The sequence below is a fragment of the Sander lucioperca genome, chromosome 12 (assembly GCF_008315115.2).
Source record: "Sander lucioperca isolate FBNREF2018 chromosome 12, SLUC_FBN_1.2, whole genome shotgun sequence".
Taxonomy (NCBI): domain Eukaryota; kingdom Metazoa; phylum Chordata; class Actinopteri; order Perciformes; family Percidae; genus Sander; species Sander lucioperca.
In genome coordinates, this window is record NC_050184.1 from 13,056,472 (window position 1) to 13,071,794 (window position 15,323).

General features: G+C 39.8%; 3 protein-coding genes across 3 annotated transcripts; all 3 read left to right on the top strand.

Moving 5' to 3' along the window:
* Positions 1 to 69: 69 nt before the first annotated feature.
* Positions 70 to 3,984, top strand: sike1 (suppressor of IKBKE 1). Its single transcript, XM_031286764.2, has 5 exons — positions 70 to 534; positions 1,294 to 1,399; positions 1,492 to 1,634; positions 1,770 to 1,883; positions 2,854 to 3,984. Exons 1-5 carry the CDS (start codon positions 376 to 378, stop codon positions 2,971 to 2,973), a joined length of 642 nt encoding a protein of 213 aa, XP_031142624.1. The 5' UTR covers positions 70 to 375; the 3' UTR covers positions 2,974 to 3,984.
* A 585-nt stretch (positions 3,985 to 4,569) lies between these two features.
* micos10 (mitochondrial contact site and cristae organizing system subunit 10) lies at positions 4,570 to 7,001 on the top strand. The gene is made up of 4 exons (XM_031286632.2): positions 4,570 to 4,853; positions 6,071 to 6,118; positions 6,534 to 6,640; positions 6,782 to 7,001. The coding sequence occupies exons 1-4, from the start codon at positions 4,781 to 4,783 to the stop codon at positions 6,788 to 6,790; spliced, it is 237 nt and encodes a 78-aa protein (XP_031142492.1). The 5' UTR covers positions 4,570 to 4,780; the 3' UTR covers positions 6,791 to 7,001.
* A 1,882-nt stretch (positions 7,002 to 8,883) lies between these two features.
* htr6 (5-hydroxytryptamine (serotonin) receptor 6) lies at positions 8,884 to 15,249 on the top strand. Its single transcript, XM_031286631.2, has 3 exons — positions 8,884 to 10,304; positions 12,140 to 12,274; positions 14,770 to 15,249. Exons 1-3 carry the CDS (start codon positions 9,390 to 9,392, stop codon positions 15,124 to 15,126), a joined length of 1,407 nt encoding a protein of 468 aa, XP_031142491.1. The 5' UTR covers positions 8,884 to 9,389; the 3' UTR covers positions 15,127 to 15,249.
* The last annotated feature ends 74 nt before the right edge of the window (positions 15,250 to 15,323 follow it).

Below are 15,323 nucleotides of genomic sequence, written 5' to 3' on the forward strand. Positions count from 1 at the left end.
AACAATTGCTTCTATCAAACGTCCTTCTAAACTCTCCAATAGATGGCGGTATCTACCTTGAGTTTGGTTTGAAGATACGGAAATGACGTTATTGTTTAGTCTCACGGAAACGGTACACTTGACAACAAAACAGAGAGACCAATTATTCATTTGCATGTAACGTTACTGTACTTACTCTGTGTACCGACAAATACTTCCGAAGGCCCGCAATAGTTTGTATACGTTGCCATAAAGGCGTTGCAGCTGCTTCGGCTAACCAAGGCTAGATAGCCAATGTAAGCTAACACTGCGAGGTATTTCAATCTAGCTGGCAACGTTAACGTTAGTGTGAAGTTAGCTTGTCTACGTTACATACAGGAGTTGTCAGTTTCTAGAATGGCCTGCACTTTGGAAAAAGTGTTGGGCGATGCCCGGACCCTTCTCGAGAGGCTGAAAGAGCACGACACGGCCGCCGAGGGACTGATAGAGCAGTCCGGGGCCCTCAGCCAGAGAGTGCAGAGCATGAGAGAGGTGGGAAATGCCCTTCCAGAAAAGGTAAGGACAAGTATCTCAACCGGTTACAACCTCAAAACGGTTACAAAGAAATGTCATTCAAGTGCTGCACTACTCAATGGCATACACACTGAAGTTGTACGACAGGACTTTGTTCAGCTCCAACTTAACGTCACCCATACATTCAGAACAAAGGTTGTTAAATAAAGAAATCAAAAATGTTTCTTTTCATGACCCCACAACACAGGGAAACATTGGAACCAATGCTAAAAGCAGAGATTATGATGAAATGAAGTGCTGCTTGTTGGGTTACTTCTGTAGTGGAGTTTGGCATGGTAGAGGTTTTACATCCCCCTCTTCCTGAGACTGTTATTTTTAGTTATTTTGTTCATGTTTATGTGTTTTTTTTTGCTTTAACAAACACAAAGAATAAACTGTTGGCCAACCAGTTAAAGTTCCTATTAGTGAAAAAGCAACTTACAACAACAATTAGATGTTGTGAATGTCATGGAAACTCCTATGGAGCTGATTAATATTTTAGTAGAACTTTACCTTTTGATGCTAAGATTGAAGTAACTTTTCATAATAACTTGTACCTTGAAACTCTCTTATTATACTCTGTTGTCATTATACCACTTTTGAAGTAAGGTGTCTTTCCGTTTCCAATATGCTTGTAATATGTGTTTTTGAAGTTTACATAATTCCCCTATGTCATGGTTGATTTAATATTAAAACAGAGCAACACAACCTCCTATTCCTTATCATTTCTCTCCACTGATCTATACTGCTCTCTCCTCTCAGCAAACAGAAGACACTTCAGGATTTCAGGAGCTGACCAAATACAAACCTCATGTCCTTCTGAATCAGGAAAACACCCAAATCAAAGAACTACAGCAGGAGAATAAAGGTAAAAAAAAAAATATATACCCAGTCTATTCTGTTGATTTTATGGTTTGTGTTTTACATCTTTGGTAACCCTCTTCATGACTGTCTGTGTAGAACTATGGTTATCTCTTGAAGAACATCAGTACGCGCTAGAGTTGATCATGGGTCGATACCGCAAGCAGATGCTCCAGCTGATGATGGCAAAGAAGGAGTTGGACACCAAACCTGTGCTTAGCCTCCATGAGAACCACGCAAAAGTATACTAGCTGTCTTCACATTTTCAAATTCTTGGTCATTAATAGGTTAAGATTCCAAATGGGTGCACATTTAAAAAAAAAAAAAAAAAAATGCAGTGACTTTAGGAAACATCTTGTTTTCCGACTGTTCTCCAGGAAGTGCAGAACCAGGTGGAGCGGATATGCGAGATGGGCCAGGTGATGAGAAGAGCAGTGCAGGTGGACGATCAGCACTACTGCTCTGTTCGAGAGAGACTCGCTCAACTAGAGGTGAGCACAGGGCTTCAGATTTCTGACTGAATCCATCCATCCATCTTGGAAGGTTTCTCCTCCTCTGCATTGTTTTAAATTGCAGCTCTAAACAAGGAAGGAGCCTACCTAGTACCTAGTAACCTAGTATTGATTTATGACCATTATAGGATGAAGGGAGAACATTCCTCTTTGTTTAATATCATTAAAATTAAAGTTAAGTTTTGCTGTCCGCTTCCCGACTCATTTTAACAGAGAAAGAAAACACCATAGTGAATGCACACTGCTGACGAGTCTCGAACTCAGTGAACTCAGAGAACTCAGTCAGCTTTGGGTGCCTGGGTAGCTCACCTGGTAGAGCGCGTGCCCATATACAGAGGTTTACTCCTCGACGCAGCGGCCGTCAGTTCGACTCCAACCAGTGGTCCTTTGCTGCATGTCATTCCCCCTCTCTCTCCCCTTTCATGTCTTCAGCTGTCCTATAAAAAAAAAAAAGGCCTAAAAAAAACGTTGGAGAATGGCCGGGGGATTTTCTATGCTAATTTCAAGGCAGCTGCTCTGCACTTGTGTACTGATATCGCAAGACACTTTTTACCTCGACGAGATCTCTGTTTTGACGTGGGCTGTACGTCGGCGGTGTGTGTTTTTTTTTTCTGAATTTCTTATTCTATGTTTTATATATAGAATCAGGTGGCCAAACTCTGAAATGTTTTCTCTTGTAGTGACATGTAGTCATGCAGACGGTTTTGGTTTAATGATATCCATCTAGAGATATTTACTGCCATCATCATAAAGGTGAATTGAATTACATTTGTTGCACTCACAGCATTGAAAAAATTACAATTACAGGGATTGCTTTTTCCGGATGAAAATAGCAAAAACGTATGTCGATTATCCACAGTAACCGAGACGTTGTTTCTGGAAGTAGATACAACAATTAAATCTGGGCTTCAGTTTTTCATTAAATATATGGTTATTCTATCTTCTTTAGATTGAGAACAAGGAGCTGCGAGATCTCCTGGCCATCAGCAAGAGCTCTGTGAAGACAGCAAGGGAAGAAACCAACCAGCCAGCAGCAGGACAGTCCCCTCAGCCAGCGTCCTATGAGTGATCAGAACAGCTTCAGTGTGAACTGTGGTTGTGGCAACAAGCTCTTCAAGACCAGGACACAGGGTTGATGATCTCTATACCTGTGTTTACCACATTATTTTTTTAACATAAGATGGAATGCAGCCAAACCACAGCATATTTTTTGTAGCAAAGGCCACTTAAACACAACTTTCTGGCTATCGGATGTATTTACCTGCAGGTATATCTGGATGATAGCTATTGTTTTCATATGTACAGTATGTGTAATATGACTGCAGTCGTGTTGGATTGAATTTCACATAAGCCTTGACTTTTAATGAGGTGTCTTGGTTGTTACTGACAATAACACATGTACTGGAGTAAAAGGCAGTAAAAGCAAAGGGGATTTATTTTGTTTTTGGCCAAAGATGCATTTACTCTTCTAAGACACAGTTTCTACCTCTTTGGTGCCCCTTTGCTGTTCACACACACACTCACAATGTGTAAAATGCTCATAACCACCCTTGCTTTGAGTTCACTTGAAGTCCATTAAGAAGCCAACTTGTAGTCTGCACCATTTTAAGAAGCTGTGCTTGAGAATCACTCTGCCAACAATATGACTTTTGGCTGTTTGTTTCACACAGTTTTGCCTGCTGAGGAGTGACGGTGGATCATTTGTATGCGATTGTCTATCACTAATGAATTTGATGTGTTTGTCAGTCTGTTTGTAGATGTCATATATAACATGATTTTTCATGTTTAGTACTTAGGTTCTGTGTTTACCAGTTTTGTAGTTTTGGATGCAGATGAGTCCCAGCTGGCACATCTTTATTTAATGGTAACAGTTTCAAAACATGGCAAGTTTTTGTTTAATGGGTATAAAATGTTTGCACACTGTATGTGTCAGAAATTGTATATTGTCATCTCAGGAAATCGGTGTTAATACGGTGAACATGCTGTAATGACTTCAAGACAGTGTACTGTTTGTGTCAAACGAAATTTCATTCAGAAACTTTAAAATACATTTGCAATTAAAAAAAAGTGTGAATGTGAATATTTTTATCAGCCAAAACATACATGTATTAGTATCATGGGTGTAACTTTGGTTTGAGAAGTGGTGGGGGGGGGGGTCCCTGCCAGAAAAATGTTTTTTCCTGCATTTCTACATACATTTAGGGACTATGATGATACACAATCCAGGAAATAATTAAGTTGATCATAATGATAAATGCTGCCAGAAAGAATAGTACTAAACAATATATAAGAAAAATATGTCTTACTTTCTTAATTGTTTAATATAGGGGCTGATTGCCAAGACTTGAGAGAATAATTTTATAGAGTCAAAAAATTTCACAATTTAAAGGTGAGGGGGTCACAAACGGAATTTTGTGAAAAAAGTTGGGGGACATGTCCCCCCTGTCCCCAGTGGAAATTACACCCTAGCAGTAAAAACAGAATGTATGGAGGTGAATTACTGTTCTATTCTCTACCACAGGATGGCGACATTAAGCCGCTTTGGTTTTAACCATTGACTGTTACAGTCTATGGTTTTAACTCATCGCGAGGTTTGCCAGTGTGGGGTAATGTTGCGTTCAAGTGAAGAGGAATGAAAGAGCTTTCGACTGTTGGAGTTGTTTTTCCTCCACATATATTGTATCAACAACATCGAGTGGATAAAGTAAGATTTCTTTTGTAACTGGCGGTCCAAAACCTATACATTCATTCATGCCCAAAACCCACTGCACTTCATCACTGTCCCCTGCGTTTAAAATCGTAAGAATTGTACATTACCGACAGCACGTGAAAGCAGCACCATAGCTACATTTGACACTAGTCGGAGAAGCTAGTTAATGTTCAGCATGTCTGAAAAGGAGCTGGGGAAAAAGTGGGACCGGTGCCTGGCAGACGGTGCCATTAAACTCGGTAAATATCCTAAAGTCTTTCGCGTTTAACGGCATTGTAATGTCTCAGAATAAGAACAAAATAAGCAGCAGTTTTTACTCTAGTTCACAGCTGTCATTGACTGGGCGAGAGGCTAACTAGCTAGCCATAAAGGGCTTGTAAAGGACAACTAAATGGCCAGTCACATATCATATAGGTTACTCATAAGTACTGGTATTTGCGTTTCACTCAAATTTTGCTGTTGGGAAGATCCTAAGTGCGAGCGCTATTCATAAAATGATAAATGCTATGCTTTCTTGCTTATCATTATTACACCTTTGCTAGGGCATTTAGCTAGCTAAGACACTTTACGAGACATTATGCCCACTTCGGCATTCATACAAAGCATTTTTTAATACCACGTAAACTCAGCTTATAATTCCACAAGGTTACATAGACATGACAAGCAGGGCAAGAGGTCAAGAGGTCCTGGCTGCAGTTCAAAGTTGAGTTTATTTATTAAAGTACGGTATTGCTTGATTAGTCACTGGTATTATAGACCAGTGGGTTCTGCAATTTTAATAAGCAAAGCACCATCAATTTGGCAGATGTTTGAGTGGAGTTTGGTGCGATGTCATTGACAGCATCGGCTATTGGAGCGAGGTACCTGACTCACTTTGTTTTAAGAAGGCTGTGTGCAAAGACTGCATGTGTTCTTTGAAACAGTGGGGGAAATTAGCCTACACCACATAGGCTAATTGATCAGTTTTCGAGAAAATATGGATACAATACTGTGACGTTACTTCCCGCTACCCTACTGTATAAATGAGAGTACAAGTTCAAATTTAGAGTTTATTGCCATGTGTTTTAGAGAGCAGTGAATTACAAAGCAACAAAGCTTATGTTATGGCTACATAGAAAATATACGATACATAAAGTTAATGTACATAAGTCAAGAGACCGTATGAGACAGCATCTGCACACAATAGAGAAATGAACATTAAACAATAGCAGTAATACATTAAAAGTCTATTAAAGGTGCATTGTCATCCACGTTATAATAGTAGCAGCATGGTGGCCTAATTGTTAGCACAGTGGCCTCACAGCAAGAAGGTTCTGGGCTTTTCTGTGTGGAGTGCTGCCCACTCCTCCCTTGAGGGATGGGTTAAATGCAGAGAATGAATTTCGCTACATGTATGTGACAATAAAGTACCTTTTACCATTTTATAGTAGCTGTTTTTATTTTCTTCTATTTTCAGGCACTGGGCTGGGGTTAGGAATCGTGTTTTCTGTTCTGTTCTTCAAACGTAAGTAGTTTCAATGGATTGTTGCTTTACTGCCTCTTGAACCTTTAATTAAGCTCAGAGGTGCTTGACAGGAGGAGCAGAGCTAAGAGCACATTACAAGTAGCTGTCTACTGCTAGCAGCGAAACACTTACACTTTCTTTTACGCGGTAACAGCCTTTTGAGTGTTTTTTGTCAAACAATAGTCTTATCTAGCCTAGCAAATTATTCAAAGTGAATTTATAATTTAGAGTAGGACAACATCCATTCTTAAAAGAACAAAAAGGAGCATGTAAAAGTTAATTACGGAGAAAAAAATAACAAACGGACAAGGTGTCACAGCGAGTGGGAAAAGGATTTCATACGTCATCTCTGATACGATTTTAAATAACACTGTGACATTCTTGAGAAGAGATAAAGTACCTTTTTCATTTGTAGGGCACACTTGGCCGATTTCATTCGGCTCAGGAACGGGACTTGGCATGGCATATGCCAACTGTCAGAATGACCTGAGGTCCTTTTATTTGCTGCACAGAAGCGAAAAGGTGTGTTTTGTGCAATAAAACACATATGGAATTAATAACAACTAACAGAAATATTTCCTCATCTCTATTATTAGAATAACAACCCTGTAACTGTTGATGTACATCATGGTTCGTGTAACTAATTTCTATTTTCTTTAACAGGAGCAATAGCTGCAAGTCATCGAGGGACTTTTTTATTTTTTTGACATGTTTTTTGTTTGTTTTGTTCTGTCTGTGTGAGAGTCACCATTTGCACTGTTCTACAGTTAGATTCTTGTCTTCCGGTTGAACGATCCATCCTAGTATGACTCTTGTTTTATTTGAATGTGCCTGAACAGGACAGCCTGTGTATATTTAATAAAATAATCATCATCACGACAAACCATTATGCCCTGGTGATTCTTTTTTTTCCTCAGATGCTTTATAATGGATGAAAACCATTTCAAATCAAATTGAACTAGTAGAAAAACAAGAGTAACGTAATGAATTATAACAGCTAGATTTTACTCCATCACTCCAAGCAGCAATTGTGATACTTGAGGGAGTAATAGGAGTCAAGTGTTAGCTTTAATTGTGTTGACTTCGGGTCACATTGACCCGTTTTCAATTTTTGTTTTATGTCAGAAAATATGGGATGTAGAAATAAGCGCTGAAAATGTGTAGGAGAAAAATTTTACAATTTAAAACGGAAAAAGCAAAAACAAATTGTGAAAAAAAGGTATCAAAAATGTCGGGAAAAAAATAAGTGTTTTTTTCAAGGTTGACGGGAAGACAACACAAGGGTTGAAAAGGTAGTGTTTCAGTTGATTTCTGAATACGAGTGGGAGGGATTTTCTGAAATGGTGTGGTGGAGGAAGGTGGGGAGAGCAATGCAAACGCTGTCCCAGAAGGTGGTGGGCTCGGTGTGGGTGAGAAGGGGTCAAAAGGTTGGCAGCAGCTGATCTGATGTGGCAGATGACAGGGGCGTAGTGAGGGAGGAGATTAGTCAGTTCTGAGGGGGCATGACAATTGAGAGCTTTGCATATTTTGCTTTAGTATTTGAATGGCAAGGCTATTCAAATGTGGAGTGCACATGATTTTGCCACATGCTTTTGTTATTATGTTATTTTTTTATTCAAGTGCTCCTGTTGGGAAGTGAATAATTATTTTCTGGATTGAGAATGTGGGAACAAGGTCAAGTGACTATTTTTTTTTTTTTCAGTTATGTGATTTTTATTCACCAATGGTAAATGAAAAAAAATGAAACCCAAATCTACTATTGATGAACATTTTTCATGTTTTAATTGTTTTTTAAATTTGAGCCACAGTGAAAGCAATTAGACTTTTTGACACTGCCTTTAAAAAAATGAAGACAAAGCTTATGTAAATTGTGCAATTCTAAGATGCAAAAGAATAGATTGCATATGTATTCGCTTCACTCTGATGATCTTAAATCATCACGACTTGTGCAGCCAATTGTTTCAGAAGTCACATAAGTTGTATGGAGATCATGTGTGTAAAATCCAAGATTCGACTAGTGATTGAAGGTGAAATACACCCGTATCTGAAGGGGCCAGCAGTTGTCATCAGGGAAATCATTAAGTCAAAAAAGGATTAAACAAATTTGAGACAAGGCTGTTGAATAGGGAAGGATACCGTAACATTTCCATGGCATGGTCTGCACAGTAAAAAAGCTTAATTATATTCAGTGTAATTTAGTCTTGTAAATCATTAAAACATGAAAAAGTTAGAGAGGGTGGCTTCTTTGCTACTACTGCTCTATAAAGAAAAATTCTAAGAGAAATTCTATCTTTAAAGAAAAAGCACTTCACATCAACTCTTTATAATGCCTTACAAAAATGCCATAATAGTTTTCCCTCAGTAGATAAAAACAGTATGACCAAACACTGAAAAAAAACGCCTACACCAACTCCTATGCTGAAGAATTAGCATTTATTGGCTGTGATTGTGCATGGTTATGCATTAACATCTCAATGCTTTGACACGCTCCTTCTCAGAAACTGTGTGCTCTGGCTGGGAGGCGCGCTGGAGTGGCCGACAAAGGGATTAACAGGAGCGAGGGATATAAAGGCAGCGTTACAAGGACCATGATACCTGCAGAGCACTTATGAACAGAGCCTTGTGTACAAATGACTGCTTCACAATTTTGTGTCCGTTTCGACTCCCCTTCTCTGTTTCGCAGAATAAAAGGACTTGTGAAAAGCAGCAGAGCTCCAGCTCGGCGAAGGGAAGCTGTACAATTTCCACTGCTGTGAGGTGAGGTATAATTCTGAGAACTGGTTCTATCTCTCTTCATCTCCAGTTGTTCCTTTCATCAGCACAGCTCTCGTATGCCTAGTTGAGATATCGCTATGTGTGCCCTCCTCCACTGACTGTCATCATTGTGACATGCTGCTTCGAAACCCTCTGTCAGCTATCGAATTGCTCATTCTGGCTCTTAGCTGTGGATGAGGCAGGGACATGCTGGCCAGGATGGAGAGATGAGTGTGATTTTGATCACTATACTGGCGGCAGTGGAAGTAAGCCCAGGGCACCTGGATGTATTCCTGCCAAAGGGAGATGGAGATATTTACCCGTGGAGAACACTCCGGTGAAACTTGACAGCGACAGGGTTGGATGGCTTCTCATCACAAGACCTCTTTTTATTCAACAATGTCCCTAAAGTGAGCACTTTGGCTGCAAAGGAGAACTGGTTAAGGTGTGTAACATCTAGTGGTGCCTGAAGGGAAACCTTCAGGAGCTGCTTCATTGGCTGTTGTCAACCAGCACCATGGCTGACTCTCACTTGTCTGGCTCCGTAGGAAGCTACAACAGCAGCTCTCCCACCACCAGTGCTTGGAACATCACTGGCAGCGGCCCGTGGTTGTTGGCCTTCATGCTGACTGTCATCATCCTCATGACAGTCTGTGGCAACATGTTGCTTATCGCTGTGGTGTTTGCCCATCGCTCTTTGCGTTGCACCTCAAACTGCTTCCTGGTGTCTCTGTTTCTGTCTGACCTCATGGTGGCCCTGGTGGTCATGCCCCCAGCCATGCTCAATGTTCTGTGTGGGGCCTGGGTGCTGTGGCCTGCCTTTTGCCCGATTTGGCTCTGCTTTGACGTCATGTGCTGCAGTGCGTCCATTCTCAACCTGTGTGTGATCAGCCTGGACCGCTACCTTTTCATCATCTCACCGCTGCGCTACAAGCAGAGGATGACTCCACCTCGGGCATTGCTCCTGGTAGGAGCTGCTTGGGGGTTGGCAGCTTTGGCTTCCTTCCTTCCCATTAAGATGAAATGGCACAGCTTAGGCCATTGGAGTGGACACTCATCTGTTCCTGGGATCAGCAGTAGCAACATCAGCTCTTACTCTGACACACTGTACCCAGCATCCTACTTTCAGCTGTCACCATCGGGAGGCCTTTCCTTCCAGTGCCGCCTGCAGGTCACCCTGCCCTTTGCCCTGGTGGCATCTGTACTCACATTCTTTTTGCCCTCCAGCGCCATTTGCTTCACTTACTGTCGGATCCTTCTGGTAGCGCGGAGGCAGGCGAAGAGGGTCGCAGCACTGAGCCACCCACCACACCCCCATCCCTCTCTAGGGGAACCCTCCAGGCCTCCGTCACCTAGGGTTGCAGCAGGGCAAGCTCAGCAGGACAGAGATGACTGCAGTCACCAGGAACCTCCTGTATCACAAAATGTACCGGTAAGCCAGAGAGACTAAAAAGTAAAATAAACCAGCCAGGCAGATATATATATATATATATATATATATAGCAAGAGTTGAAAAGGTTGATTCAGAGCAGGTGGCACAGAGATAATAACCACACACAATTGTCCATCTATAAGAGTTCTTAAACCTTTAACTTGACATTTTTAAGGTTTTACATTAAACTGGTATATACCTATATTCCTAATAGCTATGTCTCATGCCATTCCCTTGAAATGCATAATATACTGTTGAAATCCACTCCTAAGTGAGATATCATCGAAGTGCAGCAATTATTCATATTTTTTGGGGCATTTTGGGCCTTTATTACACAGGACAGCTGAAGATGTGAAAGGGGAGAGAGAGGGGAAATGACATGCAGTAAAGTACATGTATCCAGGCGTCCCAAGTGCAGCACTTATAAACCTGGAGCTGTTACTTACCTTAATGGTACGCGCTCTACCCGGTGAGCTCCCAGGGCACCCCCTGGAGGTGTTATGTTTATGATTCCGCATGTATCAAACCCTCTCGAATCTGAATTTCCAAGGTTTCTTTTTATCCCAAATACTTAAAATTCTGTCCAGACCTCTATAAGCTTGAGGGAGGGTGGCCTGTGAGATTACACACCAGTTGGCAAGATGGATAGAGTAAGTCTCAGTATCAGTCAGTATCTATAATGGTATAAGAGTGAAATAAACAAAAAAACTTCAAGAACACTGTTTAAAAGCTGTTTTTTGGCGGCCATGTTTCCATTTTATACCTCTCCAAGACCTCAGTTCTGTGTCTAGACCCACTTGACTGTCCTAATGCGTTTTTCATTATAAAAGTACCTTGGAGTTGACCTAGTTTGAAAGTATCTGAAAGTATTACTGACTTGGACAAAACTGCTTTTATGTTTAGTGCAAACTACATTGTGTTCAACATCCGTGAAGGTTTACAGCCAATGCAATGAGGCTATTTAGTAATAGATTAGTCTGTTGATATGGCAAATACCTACACTTTGTTCATCATTATCAGGCTGTAAAAAGAATCTGAAGAGATACAGTCTACAATAACGCTGCAGCTATAAAAATATTTTGTTCCTTATTTATGCAAGTAGAGATCCAGTAAAGACAAGTACAGACAGTGTGTCCGATGTGCTGCCCCCATCTGCAAGGATCACAGTCATATAGTCTGTCACATTTGCCTACACACACACACACACACACACACACACACACACATACACAAATAGAACAATTAACTCTGAATTAATTCCTTGTATAACTGCACGAGTCCATCAAATGGAAATATTCTAGACATCTTGTGCATCGTTTTATACACATTTTTATACATAAGCCTGACACATTTGGTATCTAGGAATTTGGAGGTGTTCATACGATACTTTGATACAATAAATATTATTGTGGAATGGAAAAGAAAAGTAATGTTTTTGGGAATTTTGGTAAAAGCGCTTTCTTGCTGAGGGTTAGTTGAGAAGATTGCTACCTCCCATACTTTGTGCTAAGCTAAGCTGACTGGCTGCATGCTCTAGCTTTATATTTAGCGTACCGACATGAGTGTGGTATCGATCTTCACAGTTAACTCTCAGCAGGAAAGCAAACACCATAAGCACATTTTGCAAAATGATAGACAACTCCTTTAATTTAGTTTGATAACAAACCACTAACTAGATGCAAAAAGAATCCAAAATGAGATGTCAAAGAGGCCATAAAGAGGTACCCTGAGAAGCTTCTCCAAATCAGTAATGTAGGCAAGGGCAATTTACCTTGTAGCCTATATTATCTATAATTCTAGGATTAACCATTTCTATTGTCCTCTACTGTCCACAGCCGTCAGTGAACAGTGAGCGTTGTCTGGCTCACAGGCAGGGTCGAAGGGCACTGAAGGCCAGTCTGACACTGGGAGTCCTCTTGGGACTCTTCTTCAGCGCCTGGCTGCCCTTTTTCATCACCAATATGGCTCAGGTCAGTAGAGGGACCAGACACTGACTCTACCACAGATACGACACAGAAAAATGTAGCCAATGAAAATGAAAAACATACAGGTAACATGACATATTAGCACCCATCTGATATGTCAAACAAATCTTGGATATGAGCGGTGGTGATGGCGCAGTGGATATGATGCCTTTGGTGTGGGAGACCCGGGTTCGAGTCCCACTGCGATACATCAACCAATGTGTTCCTGACGCAGGACGCTTAACCCATAGTTGCTCCAGAGGTGTGCGACTTCTGACGTATATAGCAATTGTATGTCGCTTTGGGTAAAAGCTAAATGACATGTAATAATGTGAGACACATGATCAGATGATGATAATCATCTGGATAGATTGATAACTTCAATCTATCCAGGTTGCCTTCACCTATATGCACAAGTGAGGGGCTCTTTCTTCACTACAAACCATTTAAAAAAGTCTGAGTTTGTTTGTCTTTTTTCTGGAATAGCTCTACTATTATCGTTGCTTGAGTCACTCAGCGTTTTCTGTCAGTTTTCTCACAAATGTGTGGTGGGCACCAAAACAGTGTAAAATAAATGCAAAAGAAAGAAAGAAAAAAGGGAAAAAATGGTCTATTTTTGTATTGGCCAGCTTTGGCGTCACAGCCTTGCCAAGCTATCTAATGAAAAAATAGATTGGCATTTCAGCTTCGTGACTCATTCCAAAACCCAGCAAAACGACACAGCACAGTATCATTCATAATTGGTAGGCCTACTTTTTTGAAGTTATTTTTTGATTTGATCAGACTAAGAACACACACTCATTAGTAGGCGAACATATTATTGGTGGCCATGGAAACCCTCGGCGAGAGTAAATGAATGTTGAAAAACAGCTCAATCTAAATTGGTAATGACACTTGTCCTGTTTTTCAAGCTTACAATGATCCACTCATTTTGATTTCCCATCTGTGCCCTCTCGCTTCTCCGCCTGCATAACATAGAGCACAGAGACTTGACTGTGTCTGCGCTCTCCTTCCTTTTCACACTCAATGTGGTGTGCGAAACGCCCCCCTCCTTTCTGTCCTATTCCCACCGCCTCCCTGTCTCATCTTGATAGTATTGGAAGCTCTCCTCTAACAGCTGTCTCCTCCTTCACTGTCCTTCTCCAAAGCTAGTGGTTATGTCCAAGATCTTGTGTTTTTAACAGCCAGACGCAAATGTATTTACAAGTTCTACTCAGGGGAAATTAGATGTCCGGTAAAAAAAAAAAAAAGAGTGATGGACAGTCTATGTGAATCATGAGAAAGAAGAAAACATGTCTTCTTTTATTTTTATGATTTTAGAAGATTTCATTTCAAATTCATAAGAGCCCAAAAGGCACAGGGAAAGTAAATACATAAATACATGTTTAATGAATGGGCAATAAATAAAGATTATGTTATTCTTTTTTTTATTTACTTATATCTGCATTTATGTATTTGCTTATTTATTTCAAAACTGCACACCGCAATTGGACACAAAAAGCAAAACAAAAAAAAAATATGTACAATAAATTAGAAATAAATACATTTACACAAAATAAATATAGCCTACATGTTGCCAAAAAAAACATAGATCAGTGAGTGGGCGATAAACACACTTTTTATTTATTTCATAATCTATTTCTTTTTTGTTTTGTTTCATTTATATTTGAGTTTTGATAGTAAACATAAGATAAATAAATCTGCACTATGAATTTAGAATAAATAAATATACATTTAGCCAAAAAAGATAAATAAATACGTTAATTGGACAATAAATAAATAAATAAATAGATCTTTCTTTACTTATTTGTTTATTCATTTAATTGTATCTATATATTATATATTATCATTAAAGGTGTCTTGGGAAGTTTGTAAACAAAGTAATGTTTGTATCCTTGAGGTCTTACAAACGTGTTAAATGCATTTCCTTCCTCAAAAAATCTTTTGCAAAGCCAATGTTTTGAATATTTTAAATGTTGCAATGTTTATTTTTGCATCTAGTTTTTGTTTCGTATGGTGTACACCATATACGAAAACAATAAATAAATGCAAAAAAAAATAAACGCAACATTTAATCCAATCTGCTGATTGGCATATATATATATATATATATATATATATATATATATATATATATATATATATATATATATGTATGTATATATATATATGTATGTATATATATATATATGTATATATATATATATATATATATATATATATATATATATATATATATATATATATATATATATATATATATATATATATATATATATATATATGACAGAATGTGTATTGTGTTGCCTACATGCTTGTGCACACGCACAACACAAATCAAACAGGGACTCTGTTGCTATGGGTAAAAAAAAAACCTCTCAGGTTGCCTTAAGGTGACATTTCTCTGTATTTATTTCTAAAATTCATTATTTTTCAGATTTTACCGTAAATTAACTTTTGATGCCTTAACGCCTGCAATACTTTCCACTGTCTTCATTCAGGCAGTGTGTGAGTGCATCCCCATGGCGCTCTTCGACGCCATCACCTGGCTGGGCTACTGCAACAGCACAATGAACCCCATCATCTACCCACTGTTCATGAGAGACTTCAAGCGGGCTCTGGGGAAGCTATTGCCCTGCTGTTCCTCGCAGTCTCCAAGAAGACCCTCGCCAGTGCTTTCCCTCTCTCTCCGCAACTCAGGAGACCCTAACATCGCCAGCAGCCCCCCCTCTCCACTGCCCTCTGACCCCACACAGCCCCCCGCCACTGCCACTGATGCGGTCAACCTGCTGGATGCAGAGCACGCTGGCATCGATTTGCCTCTGCTTCTGCCCAATCAGGTCGACACCCTGGATTGAATAGCAATTATGGAAAATGCTAGTATGGTATGTCAGGGTTTATGGTAGGAAAGGGATTCAAGATAAGCATTGAAACTTATAACAATTTCTGATTTACTCACTCGCCTAAGGGGGAAAAAAAAATCTAACTTACATAATTTTTTTATTGTCAGAAAAAATGTCTATGGACACAAAGTTTCATCCCTTGTTCCATCTTG